General features: G+C 37.1%; 1 protein-coding gene across 1 annotated transcript in view; it reads left to right on the top strand.

Annotated features, from left to right (window-relative positions):
* dlc1 (DLC1 Rho GTPase activating protein) overlaps positions 1–26,171 on the top strand; it is a 168,267-nt gene that overhangs the window by 25,171 nt on the left and 116,925 nt on the right. The window contains exons 3-4 of the mRNA XM_079813013.1: positions 10,999–11,148; positions 11,339–11,479. Coding sequence (XP_079669139.1) covers positions 10,999–11,148; positions 11,339–11,479 — 291 coding nt within the window. The remainder of the gene's footprint in view (positions 1–10,998; positions 11,149–11,338; positions 11,480–26,171) is intronic.

The raw sequence follows: 26,171 nt of genomic DNA, 5'->3' as shown, positions 1-26,171 counted from the left end.
ACAGTTTTAACCCTTAAATGCATGAATGTTTCACCAATCATCATTCCATATTCGGATCTTTAGCAACCCTAATCTACATCAAACATGTATGGGTTTCTGTATAATATAAAACTCTCCTGATATTAGAGTTATAATTACTGAAGAATAAAACAAAGCATATTGTGTTACCTTTTGGAGTTTGAAAGGGTTCAGTTTGAGCATTTATTGTATCATCATTGCTGTTCTCGTCAGAGCTAATTTCCCAGTACATTCAACATCTGGCTCATATCTGCAACCTCAAACATACATGTAATTTTTAACATCTTCAAAATCAATATTTTGATCGCTGACAGCTTTTTCATCAGATCCACTATCAAGTGGCTTATGATACTTATGAATACCTATTATTTTGTGTTCTGCCTGCGGTAACTGTGAGTGAAACGTCACTTCATCATTGTGTATCAGACATTTCCACCTTGTGGAATAAAGGTAAATTGCACTTATTCAGTCATCAAAGAATCAATTATTGTTGTGCAGAAAAAAAATACTTGTTACACACCTCAGGTTGTTAGCAACCCTACACAATTTTTACAAAAAATGAATGGGAAAACAGGCATTCTTTTATAATCTTGTTATATTGTTTATAATTAATTTATTGAGGAATATTAAGAAGGTTGATTGATTCAAAAAATTAAGGAGGAGGTAGTGACGTCCCGGGTTTTTATAAACCTGAGGTATGCGTTTAAGTGTTAAATGTATTTTTATTCAAATAAGTGCAGCTTTGGTGAGCATAAGAAACTCATTTCAAAAACGTTAAAAGGCGAAACATGTAAACTTTAAAAATCTTCACTGAAGGATAGCATTCAAACCAACAAAAGACAGTTCCTCTGATGCATAGTGCAAAATCGTTTAATTACAATAAGAGTTAAGGCCTGAAATTGTGCCATAGCAAATTTCAGGAGTTTTATCCTATGTCCAGTTTTATTCCCTGCTCTCTCTTCTCTAAGCCTGTCTTCCTAAGGAAGGATTATGTAGTAGAGTTGGCCACGGACAGCTTCCATTTTATATTAGTGGCTAACCAGTGATGTGTCTGCAGGACACACTCATTTCAGATGTCGAGGTCTTAAGAAAAGATCTCTGGGGTCACTGAGGACAGATTTGAGTTGGTCATAAGCACATTCCCCAGAGATCTCTGGGAAAGAGGAAGAGAGCATTGGGGATTCTGGGAGATCTCACAGTGTGGGGATTCTGTCATATCAAAACAGGAAGAACCCTATAGGAATGTGACCCCTAGATGACCCTAAAAGAGAGTGAAACTGGAATAATTGTCATACCCGTTAAAGATTTCTTACATCTCAAAGAATTTTTTTTCTTTTTTTTCTGGTATATTCTTAAGGCTCTGTAAGACAGATGCCACTTATATCAGAGATGGAACAATACATCACATGAGAGTGAGAACAGAGGGCTCTGTGTGTATGTGTTTATGAGCGTTTCAGAACAAGTGTGTGTCATGGAAAAGCTTAGGCATATGCAACTAGCTTTCACCACACACACACTCGCATAATTCTGGCTCACCTCTGCAAATCCAACAGCAAAGCACTGACTCTGACAGGATAATTCTGTGCTAAATGGGAAATAAATGGGGAGGCAGTCACAAGACATTATAATAATAGAGAGAGAACACACACAAACTCACGCATAAATCTTTTGATTTCTTTCTGGCCCTCTAAGGCCTTCTTAGCTCTGTTTGAAAGCATATGCAGAAAGCAGTGTATATTTACAGGTTACAGTTTTCACACTGCCCGTATAAATGATAAATCATGTCTGAATACTTGATTTTGATTGGCTGGAAGATGAAATAAAACTGTTTAATGTCAGTTTAATCACCGTTCTATATGTGCTGCTTTCATTGACATAAAGATCATGCTGCACACACACACATTTAGTAGACATGTTGTCAATGCTGCTCTGCGTCTTTTATTCATATATTAGCTTCTCTACTGAATCGCTACATTATATTACTCAGCAAGGAGGTTGTAACATTGCTGTTTTTGAAGTAATTAAACTCACAGATTCATTGTAGAAAGAAGCTCTCTCTCTCTCTCTCTCTCTCTCTCTCTCTCTCAAATTTAAATTCAAATTCAAATTCAAATTCAAATTCAAATTCAAATTCAAATTCAAATTCAAATTCAAATTCAAATAAGCTTTATTGGCACGACTTGTACATTAATGCCAAAGCATTGGCCATCACATAAGCAATGAAAAGAAAAGAAAAAAAATCAAGAAAGTCAATAAATCAATCAGTAAACAAATACATGAATACATTTTATAATCAAGAAAATAATTACGACAAAAACAAAAAAAACGTAAATAATAATAATAAAAGCTTTATACATTTGTACACATTCAGATGAGATAGGAATAATTCTGACTTTAGTTTTGTCCACTGGCTGACTCTCTTAGTTTGTCACATATTTTGCTGCTGTTATAGTCAAGCAAGATTTTTCTCCCAGAATATGAATTTGGTAATGCCATAAAATTTGGTTCTTGTTGTTGGAATTTAGTGAAATAGTCTGATCTGATGTTGTGATAGTAATGGCAGTGCAGCAGGTGTTCCTCTGAAGTGTTCCTCTGTCTCCACGTCTTTTAACTTTAACTTGCTGGCAAATTACCGTGGTATAAGCGGAATTCACCGTCCAGCCAATCAGAATCACGTATTCAGACAGACAGACCATAAATTGACTAAAAGTTACAGTAAACACATTTATAAAGCTACAAAAGATATCAGTTTCCACAAAATGAGCAGCACAAATGTTTTCAACATTGATACATTAATAAGAAATGTTTCTTGAGCACCAATTCAGCATATTAAAATGATTTATTTTCAGTGTACTGTCTACAGACTGTTCAATGGCTCACTGTATTCATTTGCATTTAATCATTTAGCAATTTACAAATGAGGAGAATGTTTGTATTCCATCGCAGTCTCATAAAGAAATTATATAACTACAAACAGAATGACCCAACCATTTGAATCTTTAGCTTATCATGCAAAGCATTTTTATCGTCATAATGCTATATGTAAGATGAAGAAAAAAATATAAGAAAGCTGGTGGTTGAGGCCAAATGATTGTAAAGCATGAAAGCAAAATGATTCACAAGAAAAAAAAATAACTAAAACAAAGGCAAAGGTAGATTACAGTTTTAAAAAAAGAAGAGAGAGACTTAAGATACATAACAGACAACAGCTGTCCAAGGACTGAACTGGCTGAAATCCAACTCCTGAGAATAAACTCAATGACCTGTACCGTTCACCAACTTCAAAAACGTTCTCTATTATCAGATGTGTATCAATAAATCAATCATGGATGATAGTAAAGCACATTGCTGTACTTTCTCTAGGACCTGAGAACAAACTTTAAACATTGAGGTTTAGTGGAAGTAAAATAGCATAAATAGCATAAAAATAAGATTAAAACAAAAGCAGCAATGAATGTCACTTTAATTATTTGAGGAAAGTGTTTCAGTATAACATTTAAATAATAATGTACTTGCAGTTTCACACTTTATATCGAAGCGTATTACAACACAGGCAGATGCACAGTCGAAATGTCAAGGAAAGGTCACTCTAGTGAGAGGTGTGCTGTATGAATGTAGAATGTTGCATATGTGTGAGAGCATGAGTGTGTACATGCCTTGCTGTTCCTGTAGCTATAAAACGTCTCATAATGTCCTAAGAATTGAAAAACCTGACAAAAAAAAGACCTTGGGGACAGAATCTGGTTTATAATGGCATTACATCTCCAAATTCCTATCTAAAATGTCACCAAGTCTGCTTTCTCCATTAAGGGGTACTATTTGCCATCTGGATTAGACTTTCAGGGGCATTTATATATATATATACACACAGAGTAGGAAAATGTATAATTCTTATAGAAGACAGAATTGAATATTGAGACATATAGAGATAACAGAACACATTTACCTCCTCATTTTTAATTGTAAGTGCCCTTAATTTATGACACTATACAAGCTTGTGTTTTGTGTACCTGTGTATGTGTGTTTTTTTTTGTTTGTTTTTTTCAGGATGTCCACAGCTGTAGTGTCTTACTGAAAACACACCACCTGAGGTCAGTGTAACACCTGATACCACACACAAGACATGAAGGAAGCAAGACAGATGAGAGGAATCTTTCTGTAGTTCATCATTCCAAACTCACACGCAATACGTGCAGGAATGTGATGTCAATGTGCACTTGCAGGTGTTACCCTGACCTCTGTGTTCACACAGTAACCTTTTAAAAACCTTCTTTCTGATAATTAAGTAATTTTGTTTTCATCAAATTTGTCCTTTTATCTTAAAATTCCATAGGAAAATTTTAAATACAAGCAATTCAAATATAAGATAATGTCATTAGTCGAAGTAGAGCTACAGTGGATACGGAAAGTATTCTCAGTGCTTCACTTTTTCTACATTTTGCTATGTTACAGCCTTATTCCAAAATTAATTAAATTCATTATTTTTTCCCTCAATTTTACAAACAATACCCCATAATGACAATGTGGAAAAAGTTTGTTTGAAATCTTTGCAAATTTATTAATAATAAAAATTTAAAAAAAATCACGTACTTAAGTATTCACAGCCTTTGTCTTGACACTGAAAATTGAGCTCAGGTGCATCCTGTTTCCACTGATCATCCTTGAGATGTTTCTACAACTTGATTGGAGTCCACCTGTGGTAAAATCCGTTGATTGGACATGATTTGGAAAGGCACACATCTATATAAGGTCCCACAGTTAACAGTGCATGTCAGAGCACAAACCAAGCCATGAAGTCCAAGGAATTGTCTGTAGACCTCCGAGACAGGATTGTATCGAGGTACAGATCTGGGGAAGGGTACATCAAAATTTCTTCACCATTGAAGGTCCCAATGAGCATGCACAGTGGCCTCCATCATCTGTAAATGGAAGAAGTTTGGAACCACCAGGACTCTTTCTAGAGCTGGCCGCCCGGCCAAACTTAGCGATCGGGGGAGAAGGGACTTGAAGGGAGGTGACCAAGAACCCGATGGTCACTCTGACAGAGCTCCAGCGTTTCTCTGTAGAGAGAGGACAACCTTCCTTCCACAATCATCTCTGCAGCACTCCACCAATCAGGCCTGTATGATAGAGTGGCCAGAAGGCACTTGACAGCTTGCCTGGAGTTTACCAAAAGGCACCTGAAGGACTCTCAGACCATGAGAAACACAATTCTCTGGTCTGATGAAACAAAAATTTAACTCTTTGGCCTGAATGGCAAGCATCATGTCTGGAGGAACACCTGGCCAATACCATCCCTACAGTGAATGGTATAGGAAAAAGAAAGCATGGTGGTGGCAGCATCATGCTGTGGGGATGTTTTTCAGCGGCAGGAACTGGGAGACTAGTCAGGATCGAGGGAAAGATGAATGCAGTAATGTACTGAGACATCCTTGATGAAAACCTGCTCCAGAGCACTCTGGACCTCAGACTGGGGCGAAGGTTCATCTTCAAACAGGATAACGACCCTAAGCACACAGCCAAGATAACAAAGTAGTGGCTACTCTGTGAGTGTCCCTGAGTGGCCCAACCAGAGCCCAGGCTTGAACCTGATTGAACATCCCTGGAGAGATCTGAAAATGGCTGTGCAACGCTCCCCATCCAACCTAATGGAGCTTGAGAGGTCCTGCAAAGAATAATGGGGAAAACTGCCCAAAAATAGGTGTGCCAAGTTTGTAGCATCATACTCAAAAAGATTTGAGGCTGTAATTGGTGCCAAAGGTGCTTCAACAAAGTATTGAGCAGAGGCTGTGAATACTTATGTACATGTGATTATTTTTTTTATCAATTTGCAAAGTTCTCAAACAAACTTCTTTCACAGTGTCATTATGGGGTATTGTTTGTAGAATTGAGGAAAAAAATAATGAATTTAATCAATTTTGGAATAAGGCTGTAACATAATAAAATGTGGAAGAAGTGATGCACTGTATGAATGTGCTGTGGACAGCATATAGCTCAGATAATTTGGTTTTGGAAGTACTAGATAAATCATGTTTTAGTTCAGATTGAGATCTCTGATCTCTTTTCTATTGTAGAGTTTGGTATCCTGGCAAACATGAGCAGTTTGTTCGGAAACTCTAGAGATGTGTGCGGCATGGCTGTGGCCACCAGCTGGTGAGGCTCTCTCATGAGAAAATCTGAGAAGCAGAAGACTTAAGCAAAAGTCTCCATTTGTTCTCCTTTTAATCTAATTTGTGTCCAAAAGAAATTTTAAGGAGATCTCATTTGTGACTGTGATAAGCACATTCACACTGTACATTTTAATTGCCTTACATTTTAACTTCAAAAAGTTAAACTTTAGGTGTAAAGGGTATTGTGAATTTGTTTTCTGTTTGAGTGGGTTTTGTATCATGTTTCCGTTCTGTGCCCTAGTTTTCATTTAGTTTCCTGTGTTTCAGTCAGTTACTATGGTTACTCATTGTTTTGATTATGGTTTACACCTGGGGCCAGCTGCATAAACATTATGTTAAGACTGACTTAAAGGGATAGTTCGCCCAAAAATGAAAATTAGCCCATAATTTACTCACCCTCAAGCCATCCTAGGTGTATTAAAAAATATCCTGGCTCTTCCAAGCTTTATAATGGCAGTGAATGGCAGCCCAAAATTTGAAGACCAAAAAAGTGTATCCATTCATTATAAATGTAATCAACACAGCTCCGGGGGGTTAATAAAGGCCTTCTGAAGCGAATCAATGGGTTTTTGTAAGAAAAATATCCATATTTAACACATTATAAAATAAAATATCCAGCTTCCGGCAGACTGCCTTCCGTATTGAACTTACAAAGAAAGTGTAATGCCTCTTGCAGTTCAAAATGCTTACGTCCGATGTCATCGCCGCGCCAGTTACATGCACAAACGCTGCCTTACAAGTCATTGTCTGAAATGGCAGTGAGGCAACGAGTCAGCTGCCTAGGTTTTTGGACTCACCCGTCATGTACGAGACGTTGCAACGGATGTGAGACGCGAGTGCAACAGTTAAGGCGTCCGGCTAGTACATGTTTACATTGAAGCTGCTGTCGGTTAAAGGGGCACTTCAGCGCTGGGAAGATGAATGTGTATTTAAACTGTGTCATTTATGTAGTAGAAATGTGAAATTACTTTTGAATTTGGTGCCTTCTAGACCGAGAAAAGACAGAACATTTATTTTTGTCTCATGGATGAAAGACAACAACTCCCAGAATACACTTGCTTCGCTGCCCTACGAGGCCACGGCTATTGGTTATCACTTGCCCACCGTGGCACCGCCCTCAACGTTGTTTTGATTTTCATAGTAATAAAATAATTTCGTTCAGTTAGAGAATAGACAATACAGTTAAAAACTGAACGTGTCTTTTCAATAAAGTGTGAGTGAGCCGAACTAAAGTCACAGCGCAAACGCAGCAGGAGTCGTGTGACGATATGACGATATTTGACGATAAAAATGGCGATATTTGCGTCATCTGAGGATTTTTTTCCAGAAATAAAATGCATAATTCTCTCGTCTCAGGGGGATATGAGGGGGGGAAAGTACCATAATTCAAATATACTACCGGGTTTCTACTGATACAAAGCTTAATGCTAAATCACTGAAGTTACCCTTTAATGAATTTTTGATGGATGAACTTGCAGTTCATTTGGACTCACGCTTGTCAGTAAATGCGGTTGTCAATCCCAAAAATTGACAGTGTGAATGTAGTAAAAGATTCCAAGAATTTATCATTTACATTGTATCATAGTGTATTTCCAGGAATTGATAAGAGATAGCGTGTCTTTGCACTGACAGACAGATTATATTCTGTCTGACACTGCTGACCGAGAACAGTTCTAAACAAACAGTATTCTCTCTGGCAAAGTGCGCTTAATTAGCACAACACACACACACACACACACACACACACAAACAAAGCAGAATGAGGAACGTGATGATTTGCATGTTTATGCCACCGTCAGGGTGAATGTGTGCTTTTCCTGTTCTCTGGCCCTGTTGTCAGCTGATGTGTCATGAGTGGCATGATTGTGTTTGTTTGACCTAATTTGATGGAATTTCAATATAGAGAAAAAAATAAAGCACAGTTTGTCTTTTAGCCTTAAAAATGTATTTTAAGTTAAAGAAAGGTTTTTTTTATGAACATAACACACATTCAAGCACATCCTTTGGGATGATTTGACAAATGTGTCAACACCTGTACCAGTCACACCTAATCAGTAGCACTAAATGGCCTTGTGACTGCAATGGATATGTGTTTGCGTGTGTAAATTGCAGCCAAAATCTCTTTACAGCACGACAGTGTTGGAGTTAAAGTACTTCACCTTAAAACATTAACTTACTTGTTCGTCCTCGTGTTATTCCCAACTCAAATGACCTTCAAAGGAACACAAAATATATTTTTAATCGCATGTTTATGTTTTATCTGTCATTTTTACATTACTGATCAAACGTGTCGTGATGCATATACAAATTTGAATAAGATTTTCAAGAAATAATGATTCAAATTTCATATGGTTTAAGAAGTATTTACAGTTTATTAAATAATATAAAGTAAATGACAGCACAAATGAACACCTTTTGGGGTATTTTTTGGGGATAGACAGTATTACTCCCCTTTCACTTTCATTATATAGACATTATATAGCATTCCTCCTTGTGTTCCACTAAAGAAAAAAATTTACATTTTTTTTTTTTTTTGCTTTTTTTATTTATTTTATTAACTCTGCAAATAAACTTCTAAAACGACTTGAGCAAACTTGTTTCCACATAGACATGCTCATCAAAGAAGTCTATCAGCCAATCCTCATGACCTGTGCTCTGTATTGAAACACTAGAACAAAAACAAACTTTAAAAAACCTTCAAGGTGTCTGGACATAAAATGTGTGTTTTGGACAATGAATTGTATTTTTGTTAGCTCATTATTAGCAGAGTGTCTCTCTTTCTCTCCCTATGTGCCCTGTGATAGACAAGCGTGTATTAAGGGTAAATACCAGAACAAGCTACGCAAGCCTTTTACACACTGCTCTGCTTTGTGTGGGGCTGTTTGCACAGGCCTGGTTCAGACACGGGGCAAGTGCCAGCATCATTCCTCTCTGCTTGAGTAGCATTACAACTTCTGTTTTCCACTCTCTCTGTCTCTCTCTGTCTCCTCTCTGTGTAGCTCTCTGCTAATTGAACCATTACATCACTGTGGACTGTGAAGATGCCCATAAAGTGTTTTTCAAACAAAAAAAATAGAAAATACCATCTACTTTCTGCATTTTCTCTATTTTCATTTTGATAAATTTTTAAGTCAAGAATGCAATATTAGCAGTGTTGGATAATGCATTACTAAGTAATTCATGTAATTTAATTACGTTTCCCTTGAAAAAGTAAAGCAATGGATTACTCTAAATGTTTCTGTCATTTAATTTACAGTTTCTACCCCCAGTTTCACAGACAAAAATGCATATTTGAGCTGTCTTAACTGAAAGCAACGTACACTGTTAGATCTAAAAATATGTCAGTGCCATTGTTTTGTCTCAAGATGCACACCAGTAATGTTTGTTGTTTTCGAAGGCAAGTTTATAAATGCTACTTAAATACCTTAAATTTTGGTTTAATCTAAGCCCTGTTTGTGAATCCAAGCTCTAATGTAATTGCATTAAATATTGTTCAAATACAATTATATATATAAAACAGTAGCGAAGTTTACATCAAAATGTTACATCTAATATTAATATGCAGGGCTCAACATTAAACCTTTTCATGTGCTTTTCCTTATTCACTTGTCCGAGTAAAAAAGTTACTTGTCCGGAATTTTTTTAATTTTTTTTGTAATAATTTATTCTGAAGCAACTTTCTCATCAGTGTTCAATCATCTTTCATTTTAAATTCTTAAATTTGATAAATAAATGAAGTTCCAATTATAAGGCACTGGGCTGTTACCAGTCAAATTAAATAATTTGCACTGAAACATTACAACTGCATGAAATAATGTTATGAGATTGTTTTAAATATGTTTTGAATGTACAAATAAGAAATGTTGGAAAGAATAATAGTTTTAAACATGAAAATAAACCGCCAGTAGGTGGCGGCGCAGGACCATCTTAATGAGTGAGTCATTGAGTCAAACGGCTAATTTATTCAAGAATGAGGCAGTTGTTTATGAATGGGTCATTGAATCTTTGACTCAACAGATTTGTTCAAAACATTAAATCATAATGAAACGGCCGAGTGTTGCTGTTAGACGCGTTATGGTTCTGCTGTGATCTTGGAACTATTTCTGCTGCTGAAATAGAACAAAAACAGTCAATATTGCGTCTAAAATGTAAGTGGCTTAAATTGTACTTATTGAACTCAATATAAAAATTTAAAATGTTGAATTTTTACAGCAGTAAAAAAAGTATGTTTCTTTTTGAGTGCTGCACTCATTTGTTTCCATTTTTCATCCAGAGGCTGCTTGAGCCTCAACAGCGCAGCCTTGTTACTTAACTTACCCAACACTGAATATAAGTATTAATAATTTAAATTATAATTTATTGGCATTTGTATAATATTGAATCAAGAATATCTAATCAAACACAATGAAAGCCAATTCTATATTATATATAATAATAATTCTGTATATTTTATCAAAATAACTTTAACTTTTAAATGCTTGCATATTGTATTGAAAACAGCAACTTAACATACAATCTTTTGTTTTCTACAAAATAAAGTCTGACCGGTTTAGACATTACAGATGAAGCTATAGTTTATAACAGAAGTATTTTGGAGTTAACTGTTCTTTTAATAGCACTGGCCACCATTAAGGAGGAAAAAAGATTAGATTAAATGTAATGAAGTGTTGCCTCAGCTTTTATGGAAAAGTCCCGTCTTCATCGGAGTCGGCGCCTGGTCTGCTGTGACATATGTTTTAAGAATTGTCATTGGGAGCGATCAGATTCTCGAATAAAATCTGATTATACAAAACTGTTTTTCTCATTTCAGAGCTCACGGGAGGAGAGGGAGAAGGAAAGGTCACGTTTGGACTCCATGGTTCTGTTGATAATGAAGTTGGATCAGTTAGACAAAGAGATTGAAAATGCTCTAAGCTCCTCCCTCAATGGCACTCCCAATTTAAAGAGGCGGATCATCTCTGTGAGTGGCCACCAATCAGAAGCTTTCATGCAAATGATACACTAATTTCATCTGAAAGACTTGCGCTGATGTATGAAATAATGGTCAGCAACTGCATCAGATCTTCAGTACTAGTACTAAATCTATGTAAAATACTTGACACAAAGGTTTGATACAGAATGTATGACAATGTTACTCTTTTCTTAAACAGGAACATGATTTAGAAATGTTGGATACAGCAGGAAGTCTTTCAGCCTCCTCCCAGTCTCTAAACACCCCACTGTATCGCTCTTCATCATCACTGTCCTCATCAGGACCCTCTGGAACTTCTGGGGCTAGACCAAAAAATGAGGTTAGTTAACTAAAACTTGTCGTTGAACAATTTATCAAATACTAATAACTAAATACTAGATTTTCAGCTGTTCATTGGTGTGAGGAGCACCTTTACATACCATTCATTCTTTCTCGGGGCTCTGGAGTTGAAACCTGGTGTCAATCATCTCTTATTCACTTTTTAAAGAGACAGCTGAAGTGTCCAACATTTAGACAGGCTTTTCTGTATGCTGAATGACAATGTAAACAACAAATTAGAGTGTGCTCTGGCACCAGCAGCCACTTTAAAGTTTACTGAGGAGAGACTCTCTCTCTCTCTCTCTCTTTCTCTCTCTCTTTCTCTCTCTCTGTCTCTCATCCTCCCTCTCATTTTCTTCTTTCTGAGTGGCTAAAGCTTCTGGAACATGATAATAACAGCCTTTACCGCCTGCCAACTTCCACCAGCTAAAACACACTGAGAACATTCTCATGATCGTCCCCTCTGATGCATGCACATGTCTGTGGATGTGAGCCAGTGAGTTTTTTTTTTTTTTTTGTGAGTTTGTGTTCTGAGGTGAGCGTAAGTCTTCCATCTGATTACCAATTACATGCTTGACTCCACATTTCAGAAGCACATGGCAAACAACACTTAAAGTGTCAGTGAGGGGCTGGAAAAGATGGACGGAATGTGTGGACAAAGTTTAAAAATGTCTGTTTGAGAGCAGACGTGAGTAAAGGCAGATCTGAGTAAGTGAATGTGGGGAAGGACATATAAGTTGTTGGTGTTGTATATCAATGTCAAAAGTCATAATGCTTTCAGTAGATAAGTCAATGTCATAAAAACCTTTGAGTTATAGATAGCCCTATATCAGCACTTCTGAAAAATTGAAATTGGTGATATAAATGTAAAGTGTGTCTGACTTATAATACTTAAATACAGTAATTATACAATTTAAAATATTTTAATGGTCTTTGTTATGGTCAATTTAAAGGTAACACTTTACAATGACATTAATGCATTAGATAACATGAACTAACAATATGTGTTTTATAATACAAGTATGTGTATCTTTGTAGCATTGCCAACAAGCAATGCCAACAGATCAAACTTTTAATATTTAAAAGTGTAATTATTAAAATTACATCAACTGTTGCAATTAATAAATAGACACTAGTCTCACTACTGGGAAATCAATTGAAACGTTTAATCATCAACAGCAAATTAAACTGGTCAAAATTTACAGTTAAGAAAGCTACAAAATGTTTGAAATAAATGCTGTTTTTCAAACTTTTTGTTCATCTTAATAGTTTTTTTTAACTCTAAATCAGCTAAACACATACATATATATATATTATTTTTTATTTTTTATTTTTTTACAATATTAAATTACCCTTTTCACATTTTCGGGTTTCTCAGAGTGGAAGTCGTCATAGTTGGGTTAAAGGGATAGTTCACCCAAAAATGAAAATTAGCCCATGATTTACTCACCCTCAAGTCATCCTAGGTGTATATGACATTCTTCTTTCAGACGAACACAATCTGAGTAATATTAAAAAAGTCCAGGCTAATGCATTATAATTGCAGTAATAGTTGCTCTGTTTTTGAAGTCCATAAAAAATGCATCTGTCCGTCGAATAACGTGCTCCACACGACTCTGGGGTGTTAATAAAGGCCTTCTGAAGCGAATCGTTCCGTTTGTGTAAGAAAAAAATATATATTTACATATTTAAAACTTTATCAAGTAAAGTTCCAGCCGATCGCCTTCCGTGGAAAAGTGTTGAAAGTGCCATCTCGCAATTCAAGATGCGTACGTGACGTCATGACGAGCGTACCTGGTCACGTTTGTCTTTCGATCCATAGATATACATAATAAAGGCTAGATGTCTCGTCCGCGCTGCTGGCCAATGGAGGTCGACGTCCGCACCTGGCGGCCATCTTGTCACAGTCAGCTGCTATGCTCGCTCATTCGTAGCATTGTGTTTTAATGGTGCATGTACTTTTTAAACAACCATAACATGCTCAATTTTCTACCGATTTTCAAACTGTTTGGTTTGTTATAAACGTCAGAGATGTAGTTATGACACTGCATACTGATGAATAATTATTCATAATTTGTTCAAGCATCCAGAATTATAGCCCTGTTAATAACGTTTGTAAGAAACCAAACCATTTCAGCGAGATATGAGTATTTGTGTTCGTGCAGATCACTCACCTTACATCAGGTACCACAGAGCCCACCAGAAAGCTTGCCTGTGACAAGATGGCCGCCGGTGATGACGTTAGAGACTCCGCCGTAAGACATCTAGCCTTTATTATGTATAATCTATGTTTCGATCAGCGAGGCACTTTCACATTTTCCATAAATTGAATACAGAAGGTGGTCGGCCAAAACTAAAAAGTTTTTACTAGGGATATTTTTCTTACACAAACGCATCGATTCACTTCAGAAGGCCTTTATTAACACCCCAGAGCCACGTGGAGCACGTTATACGACGGACAGATGCCTTTTTTATGGACTTAAAAATCAGAGCAACGATTACTGCTATTATAATGCTTGGATTAGCCTGGACTTTTTTAATATTACTCAGATTGTGTTCGTCTGAAAGAAGAATGTCATACACACCTATGATGACTTGAGGGTGAGTAAATCATGGGCTAAATTTCATTTTTGGGTGAACGATCCCTTTAGCTATTATAGCTGTGAATGAGAGAATACATTACATATTTTTTGTGTGCCCATTTGCTCAAATAGCAAAAGAAAAATGCCACAATAGTGATTTCACAACTTCCAAAAAGAGGGAAAAAATAGAGTGAGATTGATAAAGGCAGTCAAAAGAGAGAAATATGTTAATTTTTACCATCACTCCAATAGACGGTGTATTAGAAACACCCTCACAGCAGCAGTAACTTGTTTTTGTAATAATTAATAAAATACAAAGTATCAGTGTTTTAAATGTACATACATAAAAAAATACAAAACAAATACAAAAAACGTTGCAGGATTTACAATATTAATGACCGTTAAAACGCGTCATCAGAGTCTGAAAAGGGTGAAAAAAAAGTTACATTTCCATATTTTTCACAATATTACTGTTTTTGAATCTAATCTGTACTTAATTCTCCTTTATCTCAATGTGATCCTTTTTGTTTCATCTTTCAGTCTGTAGTCATCTTGACTGAGGTAATGGAAAAAATGAAGCAAGTTGCTCATCGAATGACTGTATATATCCATTTAATCTTGATTAATGGGTCAACATAGCAGAGTGCTTAGACAGAGGTCAAGGAGATGAGAGATGAGAAATGGAGCCAGAGAGAATATCATTAAAACACCATAATGTATGGCACAGAGAATGCAAGCTTACACGTTTCAGCAAGCACCCACAGACACACGCAGGCATCATAGCGCATGTCGCAAAGTACAGATAACTTCATTCCTTTTTACATGTGAAACTACTGTTTACACTGACACTATTCAATGTCGGTGACCATCAAGTGTGTGTGTGTTTGTTTGCAAGTGTGTGTTCACTCGCACACCTTTTTGTTTGTTCGTTCCTGCCATTCCTAACTGGATTACATAAGTGTATCTGGTAAACACATGAAAGATTAAGCCTTTTGATACACACACAAGCTAACTAGAACATTCTTTCTCTTGCTTTTACATCTTTGCTCTTGATAAGCACTAGTAATAGGCATTCTAGATGTGTGTTGCATTTAAAAGCATTAAAAAAACATTCTGACCCTGCCCTTTTGAAAATTACCCTTAAAACGGACTTTCAGCTGTTTCCGAAGTATAAATGTATTGTAGTTTTAGTAGCAAGTTCGTTATTCTAATAAGTAGCAGTGAAGTGATAATAGCAGTGAAGTTACCACAGTTTATGAATAATCTACCTCTGTTGCTCTTAATGGAGCTAAAATAAAAGGTTATGTTTTTTTTTTTAGACCAAATGACAGGTTTTCCGTTAAACACTGATAAACAGCTAAACTGCGGAGAAGGCTTTTGTTCCCTATCCCTACAAGTTAAAATTGCCATTTGTGAGAAATGAGAGAGGTACTGGATGGCAAAAGAGCAAACAAAAAAAATCATGTTTTTAGAGAAGGATGTGGAAAATTGAACCTCATTTTTGACCTTAAGCAGGAAATCTGTGTTTTCCGAAATGTTCAAGGTCAGGCGTGCTGTATCAGGCATTCTTAGAGTGCAAAACAAGGGCTTTGTCTTGCTCTATGTGTCAGAGAAAATAGAGGAAAAAGCAGACATGATACATGAATGGAGTGATATCACTGATTTTACACATAAGAAAAAAGACCCACTCTGAGATTTTGGTTTATGTAAGAGGATTAAAGGGAAAGAGAAAGTTGTGTTTAGGGGATCAAGCCACATAGACAACATCTAAGCCACCTAATGAATTTGCTTTCTCCCTCTTCAGATTAATTTCTGTACTATCTGCCATGAGTATTTTCAGCAGATGTTGACTAATAACATTCATTCATCTCAAAAATGCAGTCTGAATATGTGGTACAGTACATCTTACACGTGTGGTTGTGTTTGCCCGTCTATTACAGTCTTTGTTTCTCTCCTCACATGAGCCAGAACCATGAATGTTTCGGCCCACTTTCATCTCGTAACTCAAGCTTGTCAAGCACAAGACGTTTAGTATATTTGGCTTGCAGCATGGTGTTGATAGCTCATTGGCCCGGCATGGGCAGAACTCAATATATTTGTCTGAGGCCCCTGAGGTCTCAGCATAAGAAATATATCTGTCTTAAGGGGTTTTTATCTGTCGGAACTGGCGTCATATTTGTATATCAAACAGAGGATGGCAGCCAAAGTGAAGTACAGTCATTTGTTGACTATAAATTTATAGGTTTGAAATGGCAGGAGATTGAGAGATGTGCGTGAGAGGATCCCCTGTGTGTGAAAGCATTGATAACTATAAATCATGATGTAAATATGCAAACACGTACAGACACAGGGGAGCTGGAAACAGGTGCTATGTACAGTACACACCCACAAACATGCTTACAGGGATATTAGATATGATAAATATCACATAATGCATTACTTCTCATTATGTGATATTCATAGTAAATTAATGAATTAACTAATTCATGGATGAATGAATGAACGAGTATACTTTTCATTATGTGATATTCATAGTAAAAAATGTAAAGTGAATGAATGAGTTTTTATTCATCATAAGTATGGCTTTTTATCTCGAAATAAGACGTCTAATAGTTTGATGTTTCTTTCCTCACAATTGCAACATTATTTCTTGTAACTAAAACTTTATTTCTTGTAATTGTGACAACCCCCCATTGCAACTTTATATTTTACGGTGCGACTTTTATTTCTTATTGTAATTATTTTATTTTATTATATTATTTTATGTGGAGAAAAATGTCATTGCTCACAGGTTCCTCTTTCATTGCTCTTTAAATCTAATAGAGTTGTTTTATTCAGTTAAGTATTGGCTTGATGTTTTTCCTCATAATTCTATGGGAAAAATAAAAATAAATACAAATTAGAACATTTCTATGTAATGTAAATATGCAAATCTTACAATAATTGTGATCTTGGAAGAATTTGATGAGAATTCATAAAATTTCTGACTTTTGATTGTAGACTTTAGTATATTTAGTAGTTTGTGAGATTGAGATCTCCTCTGAAACTCACATGTGAGAGTCTTTTACTGAGGAGCACAAGATGGAAGACAATATATCCATTTGATCTCAAGTGAATCGCATAGCTGTCTAGAACTACTCAACCCGCTCCAAATGGGATTCGAACTGGGGTCTCTGGCATGGGAGGCGGGCATGCTAGCAAGGACGCTAAAGGTCGCAGTCTCTAGCGTAAGTCACTGGCGTGCCTCTTGAGGCCAGGGGAGTGAGGTTTATATGCACAGCTCTTACTGGTCTGCATCCGTTACACAGGCAGTATCGGTCTTGCTCTTGTGTCTCTTTCTCGGACCACTGTGCCCAGCAGGGTAATTACCCCCCCCCCCCCCCCCCTCCTCATGTGCCTCTACATGGCACCCTAATCCTGCACCATAGGTTAGCCTCATTTCTTGTTTTCCCAAAGTGCCGTCTGCTTAATTCAGCATCTTCCATTGTTATTGGAGCCTGGATTATACTGGATTACAGGGATTAGCATCCTGACTCTCTTTCTCTAATCCACGGAGTCAATTAGGGCCGGAAAAAAGGGGAAAATACCAGCTATTGTGAGGTTGGTAACATTTGGAGGGAATGTTCTTCACCCTAAGAGTATGACTCTCCAGAAATATATTTATGCATTTGGCAGACGCTTTTAGCAATAGTTCCTGATTGTGCCTTTTAAAATCTTTTGTATTGAACCATCAACCTATCTAGCCTATAGGGAATGAGAATGTATTTCAAGGCATAGACAGAGAAAGCTGTCCCTTATTGACCAGTTCCATTCAATTCTAATTTTGATGTGCAGTGTTTTACAGCACAAACTGTTCCAAACGGATGATAGAACCTTGAAAAACCCCAGTGAGCAAGCAAAAAGCAACTGTGGCAACACAAAACTTAAAATACTATTAGCTTGGGGTCAGTTATTGTCCTCTTTGTGTCCTTCGTAAGTAGAATTGGTACAAATAGTTTATTCTGTGGTATCCTCATTGTCCACTGCTGCACTTCTACTTCCTGTGGGTGCCTAACCGTCATGTTGTTCAGACCATACCACATGCACAAAAGATTGTAATATACAACCCCAAATCAGAAAAAGTTGGGACAGTACAAACTCACAAACTCAAAGGGTTTAATACTATGATTAAACAAGTGTTGTGTTTCCATTATTACCATATTGCAATATCAAAAATAGTCTTATCCTACTGTCAAAATACAACCCCAAATCAGAAAAAGTTGGGACAGTATGGAAAACGCAAATAAAAAATAAAAGAAGTGATTTCTAAATTTACTTTGACTTGTATTTCATTGCAGACAACATGAACACAAAATATTTCATGTTTTGTCTGGTCAACTTCATGTCATTTGTAAATATGCATCCTTTCCTGTCATTCAGACCTGCAACAAATTTAAAAAAAAGTTGGGACAGGAGCAATTTAGGGCTAGTAATGAGGTAAAATGGTTAAATAATGATGTGATTTGAAACAGGTGATGTCAACAGGTGATTGTAATTATGATTTGGTACAAAAGCAGCATCCAAGAAAGGTCTAATCCTTTAGGAGCAAAGATGGGCCGAGGATTGCCAGTTTGTCAACAAATACGTAAGAAAATTATTGAAATTTTTAAAAACAATGTTCCTCAAAGAAAGATAGGAAGAGATTTGGATATTTCACATTCAACAGTGCATAATATAATTAAAAGATTCAAGGAATCTGGAGGAACTTCAGTGCGTAAAGGACAAGGGCGCAAGCCTAAGCTGAACAACCGTGATCTCCGATCCCTCAGGCGGCACTGCATCAAGAATCGTCATTCATCTATAAGCGATATCACCACATGGGCTCAGGACTACTTTGGCAAACCTTTGTCAAGTACCACAATACATAGTTACATCCACAAATGCCAGTTAAAACTGTACTGTGCCAAAAGGAAGCCCTATGTTAACAGTGTCCAGAAGCGCCGTCGACTTCTCTGGGCTCGGAGGCATCTGGGATGGACCATCACACAGTGGAAACGTGTACTGTGGTCAGATGAATCAGTATTTCAGGTATTTTTTGGGAGGAATGGACGCCGTGTGCTCCGGACCAAAGAAGAAAAGGATCATCCAGACTGTTACCAGCAACAAGTCCAAAAAGCCAGGGTCTGTCATGGTATGGGGTTGTGTCAGTGCCCTTGGCAAAGGTAACTTGCACTTCTGTGAAGGCACCATTAATACTGAAAAGTACATAGAGATTTTGGAGCATAATATGCTGCCTTCAAGAAGACATCTTTTCCAGGGACGTCCATGCATATTTCAACAAGACAATGCAAAACCACATTCTGCACATATTACAAAGTCCTGGCTGCGGAGGAAGAGGGTACGGGTACTTGACTGGCCTGCCTGCAGTCCCGACCTGTCTCCAATAGAGAATGTGTGGCGCATTTTGAAGCGCAAAATGCGAAAACGAAGACCCCGTACTGTTGCCCACCTTAAAGCTACACTGTGTGATATTTTCCCCCATCTAGCGGTGAAAAGGTATATGACCATCCAGTGAATTTTAGTTTCTGTTCCTCTCAATTCCGATTTCGTTTCAACTCCTACGGTGGCCGATTTAGTCCAAGATTAACATGGCTTCCAGTTCGACCTCGTCCACATTCGACACGGTGCCTGTGGGATATTCTGTGCGCAGTGGGATGGTTGGAACTCAACTGGCCTAATTATTCGGCTAGAAAGAACTGCAGCTAATCCAGAGTGAACTTTGATGATAGTAATGTTTATTCAGTCATCCAATTGCAAGGCATAAACAGGTTTGCGTGGATATGTACATAAATGTGGTTTCTGTGAGAGAACAAATAAGGATGGTAAATATACATGATAATGACATGACAGAAGATACACAGTTAAGAACTGTATAACTATACTTATAAGTTACATTTGTATAATGTAACCGTAAACCAGAGCTTATTGTACCATATATAGGCGCTAAATGAAGCTGCATTAAAGGGTAACTAAACCCTAAACCAACTTTTTTTAGTTAATGATCTATAATACTGGGGCTTTACTAATGCTGTTCATTGATTCGAGTAAATGTTTTGACATTTGAGTATAAAGTGTTTTAATTCTATAAAATATGGTGTAAAACCGCCAAAGTGCTGCCCTCTTAAGGTTGAACGGTGGCTACTGCAGTTGAATTTTCCTATTGGACGTTGTGGTACATCGTGACGTAGGATGGTACCTCCAACGGCTCACTATCCGCGCCCCTGGCACGAGCTCACCACGCCCTCAGAAATGTTTCCCCCAATCACATGATGAGAACGGCTTACTCCAGTATGAACTGTCATATTACATGAAGTAGAATGAATGAAACTGACTTGACACTTGCTTTAACATTGTAATGAATAAAATACGGTTAAATAATGCAGTTGTCAGTACACGTCAGGCTTTTCTTGCGATTTTATTGCCGCCCGTCATGTGTACAGATAATTTTCATACATGAGACGCGCTTTCAAACCCTGACACGCAAGCGGTTGCCGCGGACGCAGATAGATTAGGTCGGTTCTCTTGCGCGGCTGCTTCACTAGTATCGTCTGCATCGGGAGTTAACACAGTTTGAGCAGCGGCTCGCATTGATGAGGCTCCGGGTTTGTGTCTGTTACAGACAATCCAACCTCCTCCACTTCAGGTGAAGGTAGGAGAAATGACCGCTCTGTTGCAAAGCTGGCGTCACTCCAGTCATTCTCCATCTTTGCGAGTCAGCCAGCTGTCAATCAACCCGTCACTGTGGGTCTCAGGTGCACGCCCTCCGCTCAGCCCCGCCCTCGGTTCATCCCCTCTGTGTCCGCCGGGCTCTGCCCACTTTTCCAGCATTTTTTGAAAATTGCCAGTGGGTGGAGTTAAGCTCTGAGCAGGGGTTTAGTTACCCTTTAAAAGGAGCGGAGCTGCCGCTGCTAACAAGCGGTGTCGGATTACAAAAGTGTGTGCGCAGCTTTAGCACTGCAGTGCGCTCTGTATAACAATTGTTAATATGCCGATCAGACCTGATACATATTTCCATCAACATACATTATGTTGCACACACAGAAGAGGCAGGGTTTTCTGGTGGCACATATGGTTTTTTATTTCTGTCACACGGTATCTGCAGAATCAACAAAAACAACAGTTTAGGTTGACAGTATGTTGATATGGCTGGCAGTGTGACTTATTCTTTAGCAAAAGTGAAACTGTTCAATAAACTCACATTTACACTCATTACTCTGATATACATTACTCAAATATACAGCATGTCAGAAAATAAGAACATTTGTATTTCACCAACTGACTTATATTAATCTTCCAGTAATCATATACTAATTCTCAATTTACACAGACTGTATACAAGCACTTAAAGTAACTATATTTAACTTATGTGATTGTAAACTCAGTTCTTTAAACAACATTAGGCCATTTAACTCTGAATGACTACAAACTCTCTCACTAGCATCATAATAGTCACCCACAATGACTAAATGTAATGAAACAGACACATTAAAGATCAACTACCACTTAACTATGTTTAAAGACGACTTTGAGTGCATTAACATTATAATCATTATGGATCGCGATCTTCCGCGCGGCCGAGCAGGCCGCATTCCAAGCCGCGGCGATCTCTCGCACGGTGTTCTGTCGATTTGTCCTACCTTGTCAGATTTTGCTACCTTCCATTAAAACTGTAGGTAGCACGATTTGACAGCAAAAAATGCTGCCTATCAGATTGTGCTGCCTACCAGCATCATATTCATCTGATTTGAGGCTTTATTAATATCCATACCTACTCCTACCCTGAACCTACCCTTAAAACTATGTAAATATTTTAAATAAATAAATATTAAATATGGATGTAAAATGCTACCTATCAGATTGTGCTACCAGAATCATATTAATGTGATTTGCTTTATTAATATCCATTAATATCCATACCTACCCATATCCCTACCATAAACCTACCCTTAAAATGTAAATATAAAAAATAAAAAATATTGATGTGGGCATGCGCAGTAAGCCTTGGTAGGACAATCTGACGGGTAGGATGAAATGTCAGGACAACGGCACCCGTCGGTCGCGGCAGAGTAGGCCGCATTCTAGCCGCGGGTGCGTCAATGCGGTTATTTTTAAATCGATAACGACACAATGCATCAAACAAACACATATAAACATTATAAAACATCAGTTGCGATGTCTCATCACTCATTTTACCTGCAGAATCAACAAAAACAACAGTTTAGGTTGACAGTATGTTGATATGGCTGGCAGTGTGACTTATTCTTTAGCAAAAGTGAAACTCCCTGCGGCTCACCACTGCCCCCTAACGTCACCCGCCAGTATAGGCAGATATAAGTGATGTTGAACAAAAGACATCAGTATACTAAATAAATGATAACTAATAATGACAATACATAAAACTATTTGAATTTATATAACAATATAAATATATATGACTTTATATAACCATTTTAATCTATATGACTACACCTAAAAGCAAATATTTTCTATAAACGAATAAACATTGTTGATAACAAAATAACTGAATGATTATTGAAATAGGTGAGCATTACGCTATTGTATGTTGACACAAAAATACTTCTGAGGTGACATCAACTGAATTACGCGATGACACACTCTGAAACACATCTACAGTGACAATAACTATTATTACTTACGGAGTTATTAACGCACAGAAATACCACACAAGGAAAAACAGACTTTTGAGGAATAAACAAGCCAGGAAAACTCTGTATAACTCTGTTACTGGACGCTGCTGAGATGAAAACTCTCGGCGCATGCACCAGACAAGTCTGAACAAGTTGACGCGCACATGCGCGAGGCAGGGAATTTTGTACAGTGCCATCGAGTGTTAAAACCGGTTAAAACGTGAAAGGCGAAGCTTGAATTTACGGGTATGTCCCTCTTTGGCTATTGTACTTTCAAGATGGAGGGGCAACATGGCGACCACCGTTAGATCCCATTACCTTATGTATTTTCAATGGCATATTATAAACTTATGAGAATAATTTATTACTTGAAAGAAGTAAATATACATTAATGAGCACATATATTTTTGAAAGAACTAAGTGTTTTTAGCAAAGAATAGACTAAAAAAGTTACACAGTGTAGCTTTAAGACTTGTTTGCAGGAAGAATGGGACAAAATTACACCTGAAACACTTCATCACTTGGTGTCTTCTTCAGTCCCTTAACGTCTTTTAAGTGTTGTGAAAAGGAATGGCAACATTACAAAGTGGTAAATGCTTTACTGTCCCAACTTTTTTTGAAATGTGTTGCAGGTCTGAATGACAGGAAAGGATGCATATTTACAAATGACATGAAGTTGACCGGACAAAACATGAAATATTTTGTGTTCATATTGTCTGCAATGAAATACAAGTCAAAGTAAATTTAGAAATCACTTTTTTTTTTTTTTTTTGCGTTTTCCATACTGTCCCAACTTTTTCTGATTTGGGGTTGTATTTTGACAGTAGGATAAGACTATTTTTGATATTGCAATATGGTAATAATGGAAACACAAGTACACTTGTTTAATCATAGTATTAAACCTTTGAGTTTGTGTGTTCAAATTCTCATTAAAACGATTGGACCGTTTCCGTATGCAGCTGGCTGTTTTTAGCTTGGATTGTAGCTTGTAATGTCATCAGTGATCACTGAGTCAGGGATACAGTTTACACCATGTAACATGCCCTGTGGGACAATTTACATCACTTCCTGCCAAAACGGTTCACATAAAACATATGGAAGTTATTGTGGGGTAAAGAAGAGGGTGTTCTCACTGCGGAGAGGGAGAGGAAAAAAAGAGGGGTCGTTTTTTTCCCACGTTTCTCAGTGCACGTGCAGGAATGCCTTCATTAGTTATGGAAAAAGTTTGAGGTTTGGGGGATATAGATAGCATCTGTGTGTCTACACTCTACAAACAGCATGTGTATATATATATTGAGTATAAACAGTAAATAAGGTCCCCTCTGAGACCTAAAACGGAAGCAAAAAGTACCTGGTTTGTTTATACACATGCACAGAATATGTGTATAGGTATCATTATCGTTACATTTATCTTTAATAAATACATTTGTATCTGTCAAGGTGCAGCAAGAATGGTCATCGAGACAAATGTACATACACACACTCATACATACCCACTCAGACTTTGGGTGGGCCAGTCTGACCCCTACCAGCTGCACATTCTTAACCAGACTAGGGGGTTGGTATATTTTGCACTCAACACACACACACACACACACACACACACATGATAGGTTTCGGTTATCTTCGGTATCTAGATTTGTAAATTTTCTCACCTTAGAGTAAAACCCCCTAACCCCAAGTATGAGCAATGTGTATGAGCAAACACCACAAATTACAATCCAAAAAAACAATAATAGATTTTCCAGTACATACCATAATAACAGTCTTCATTGTTCACTGTTTATATAATATAATTACATATAATCCTTTGTGAAAAAGAAGTGCACTTAATTGTGTTGAATGTGCACTTGTGCTGTACTTAAAATCTTTAAATTATTGTTTTTACAAAGTTGTACCTGCAGGCAATATAATATTAATTAAATAAATGCAATGTGTGTACTTAAAGAGAGCACACTTGCATTACTATATTTCTTCACACACTTCAGTAGGCTACACTTTTCAAAAGGTCACTTTGGAATTATGTCAAATGCAAAGTTATACTTTAAAGTTTATTTTAAATCGTCGTTTTAATAATATAAAGAAGCACACTTATTTTGATGTGTTGAATAACATACTAAAGCAAATGTAAAGCACTGTGTGTTATTTTATATCAAAGTTAATATAGGCCTATTTTAAATATACTAAATTGCAACTTCATCATTACAAATGTGTATAAATACATGGCATACAAGTTCCAATAAATAAATTAAAAATCACATTTCTCATATCACATATTTTAATTTACCATAAATACTTGTCTGTATTCAACAGTACCCTCCTATTATATTTATAGAATTATGAAATTACATGTAGGCCTACATCAGGATCAAAAAAGTATTTTAAATTCAAATAATTGCATTTATTTTAAATGTAAACTATAATACATTTTGTATGTTTTGTCCATAGTACATTTTTTACACACACACACACACACACACACACACACACACACACACACACACACACACACACACACACACACACACACACACACACACACACACACACACACACACACACACACACACACACACACACACAGTAAATAAGTACTTGAGTGCTCTGCCCTGTTGTTTTTCCTGTTGGACACCTGATACGACCTCTGATCCCTAATGCCGTGACAACCTGTGCCTAGGGACCTTACAGGCCAAAAAATGTGACCCAATCCTGCCACATAATGACTGGGGACACATACTTGCACACACGATTGCATACTTAAACACACACATACGAAAAAAACCCTCTCACTCTCATGACTGAAATGTAACATATGACATTTGTGTACTTGGGTGGTCCAGTGCTGCCGGGCAAGTGTGATGGACCCTGAAGAATTACTACATTGTAAACAATTTTTCCACACTCAATTTTAAGACAGCGAAATGTTCTAGATTTTCAGTTCAAGTTTGGCATTGCAATGATTCTAGGGAGTTCTGGATGGTTGTTATGGTGTTGCTAAGTGGTTTTTAAGGTGTTCTAAGGGTTTTTAGTGTGTTGCTATGTGGTTGCTAAAGCATTGTTAGATGGTTGTTCGGCTGAAATTTCTCGAGTTTCTTCAATGTAAATCTATGGGAATATTTTGTTTGATCGCTTATAAAAGTAATAGTTCACTTTCAACGGACTGTTACATAACAGTCATTTCAGGAAGACTACAAGTGTGGGAGATGGTAATAGTGATGCTTGTCTGTTTTGCTGTTCTTTCTATTATTTATTAGTTTATATTAATTTATTCATCTCATTGTCCTAATTTTCTGCCACCTCGTTCCCTGCTTCCTCTCCATCTTTTCTTCTTTTGTTCTGAGCTCATTTTAACCATCTTCCCACTCATATGAGGGTGGTGGGTGGTGTGTTTGGGATAGCACATGATAACAGTGCTCTGACTCAA

Source organism: Gobio gobio (assembly GCF_949357685.1).
Source record: "Gobio gobio genome assembly, chromosome: 3".
NCBI lineage: Eukaryota > Metazoa > Chordata > Actinopteri > Cypriniformes > Gobionidae > Gobio > Gobio gobio.
The sequence above is the reverse complement of the archived record's forward strand: the minus strand, read 5'-3'. Positions and strand labels throughout refer to the sequence as shown.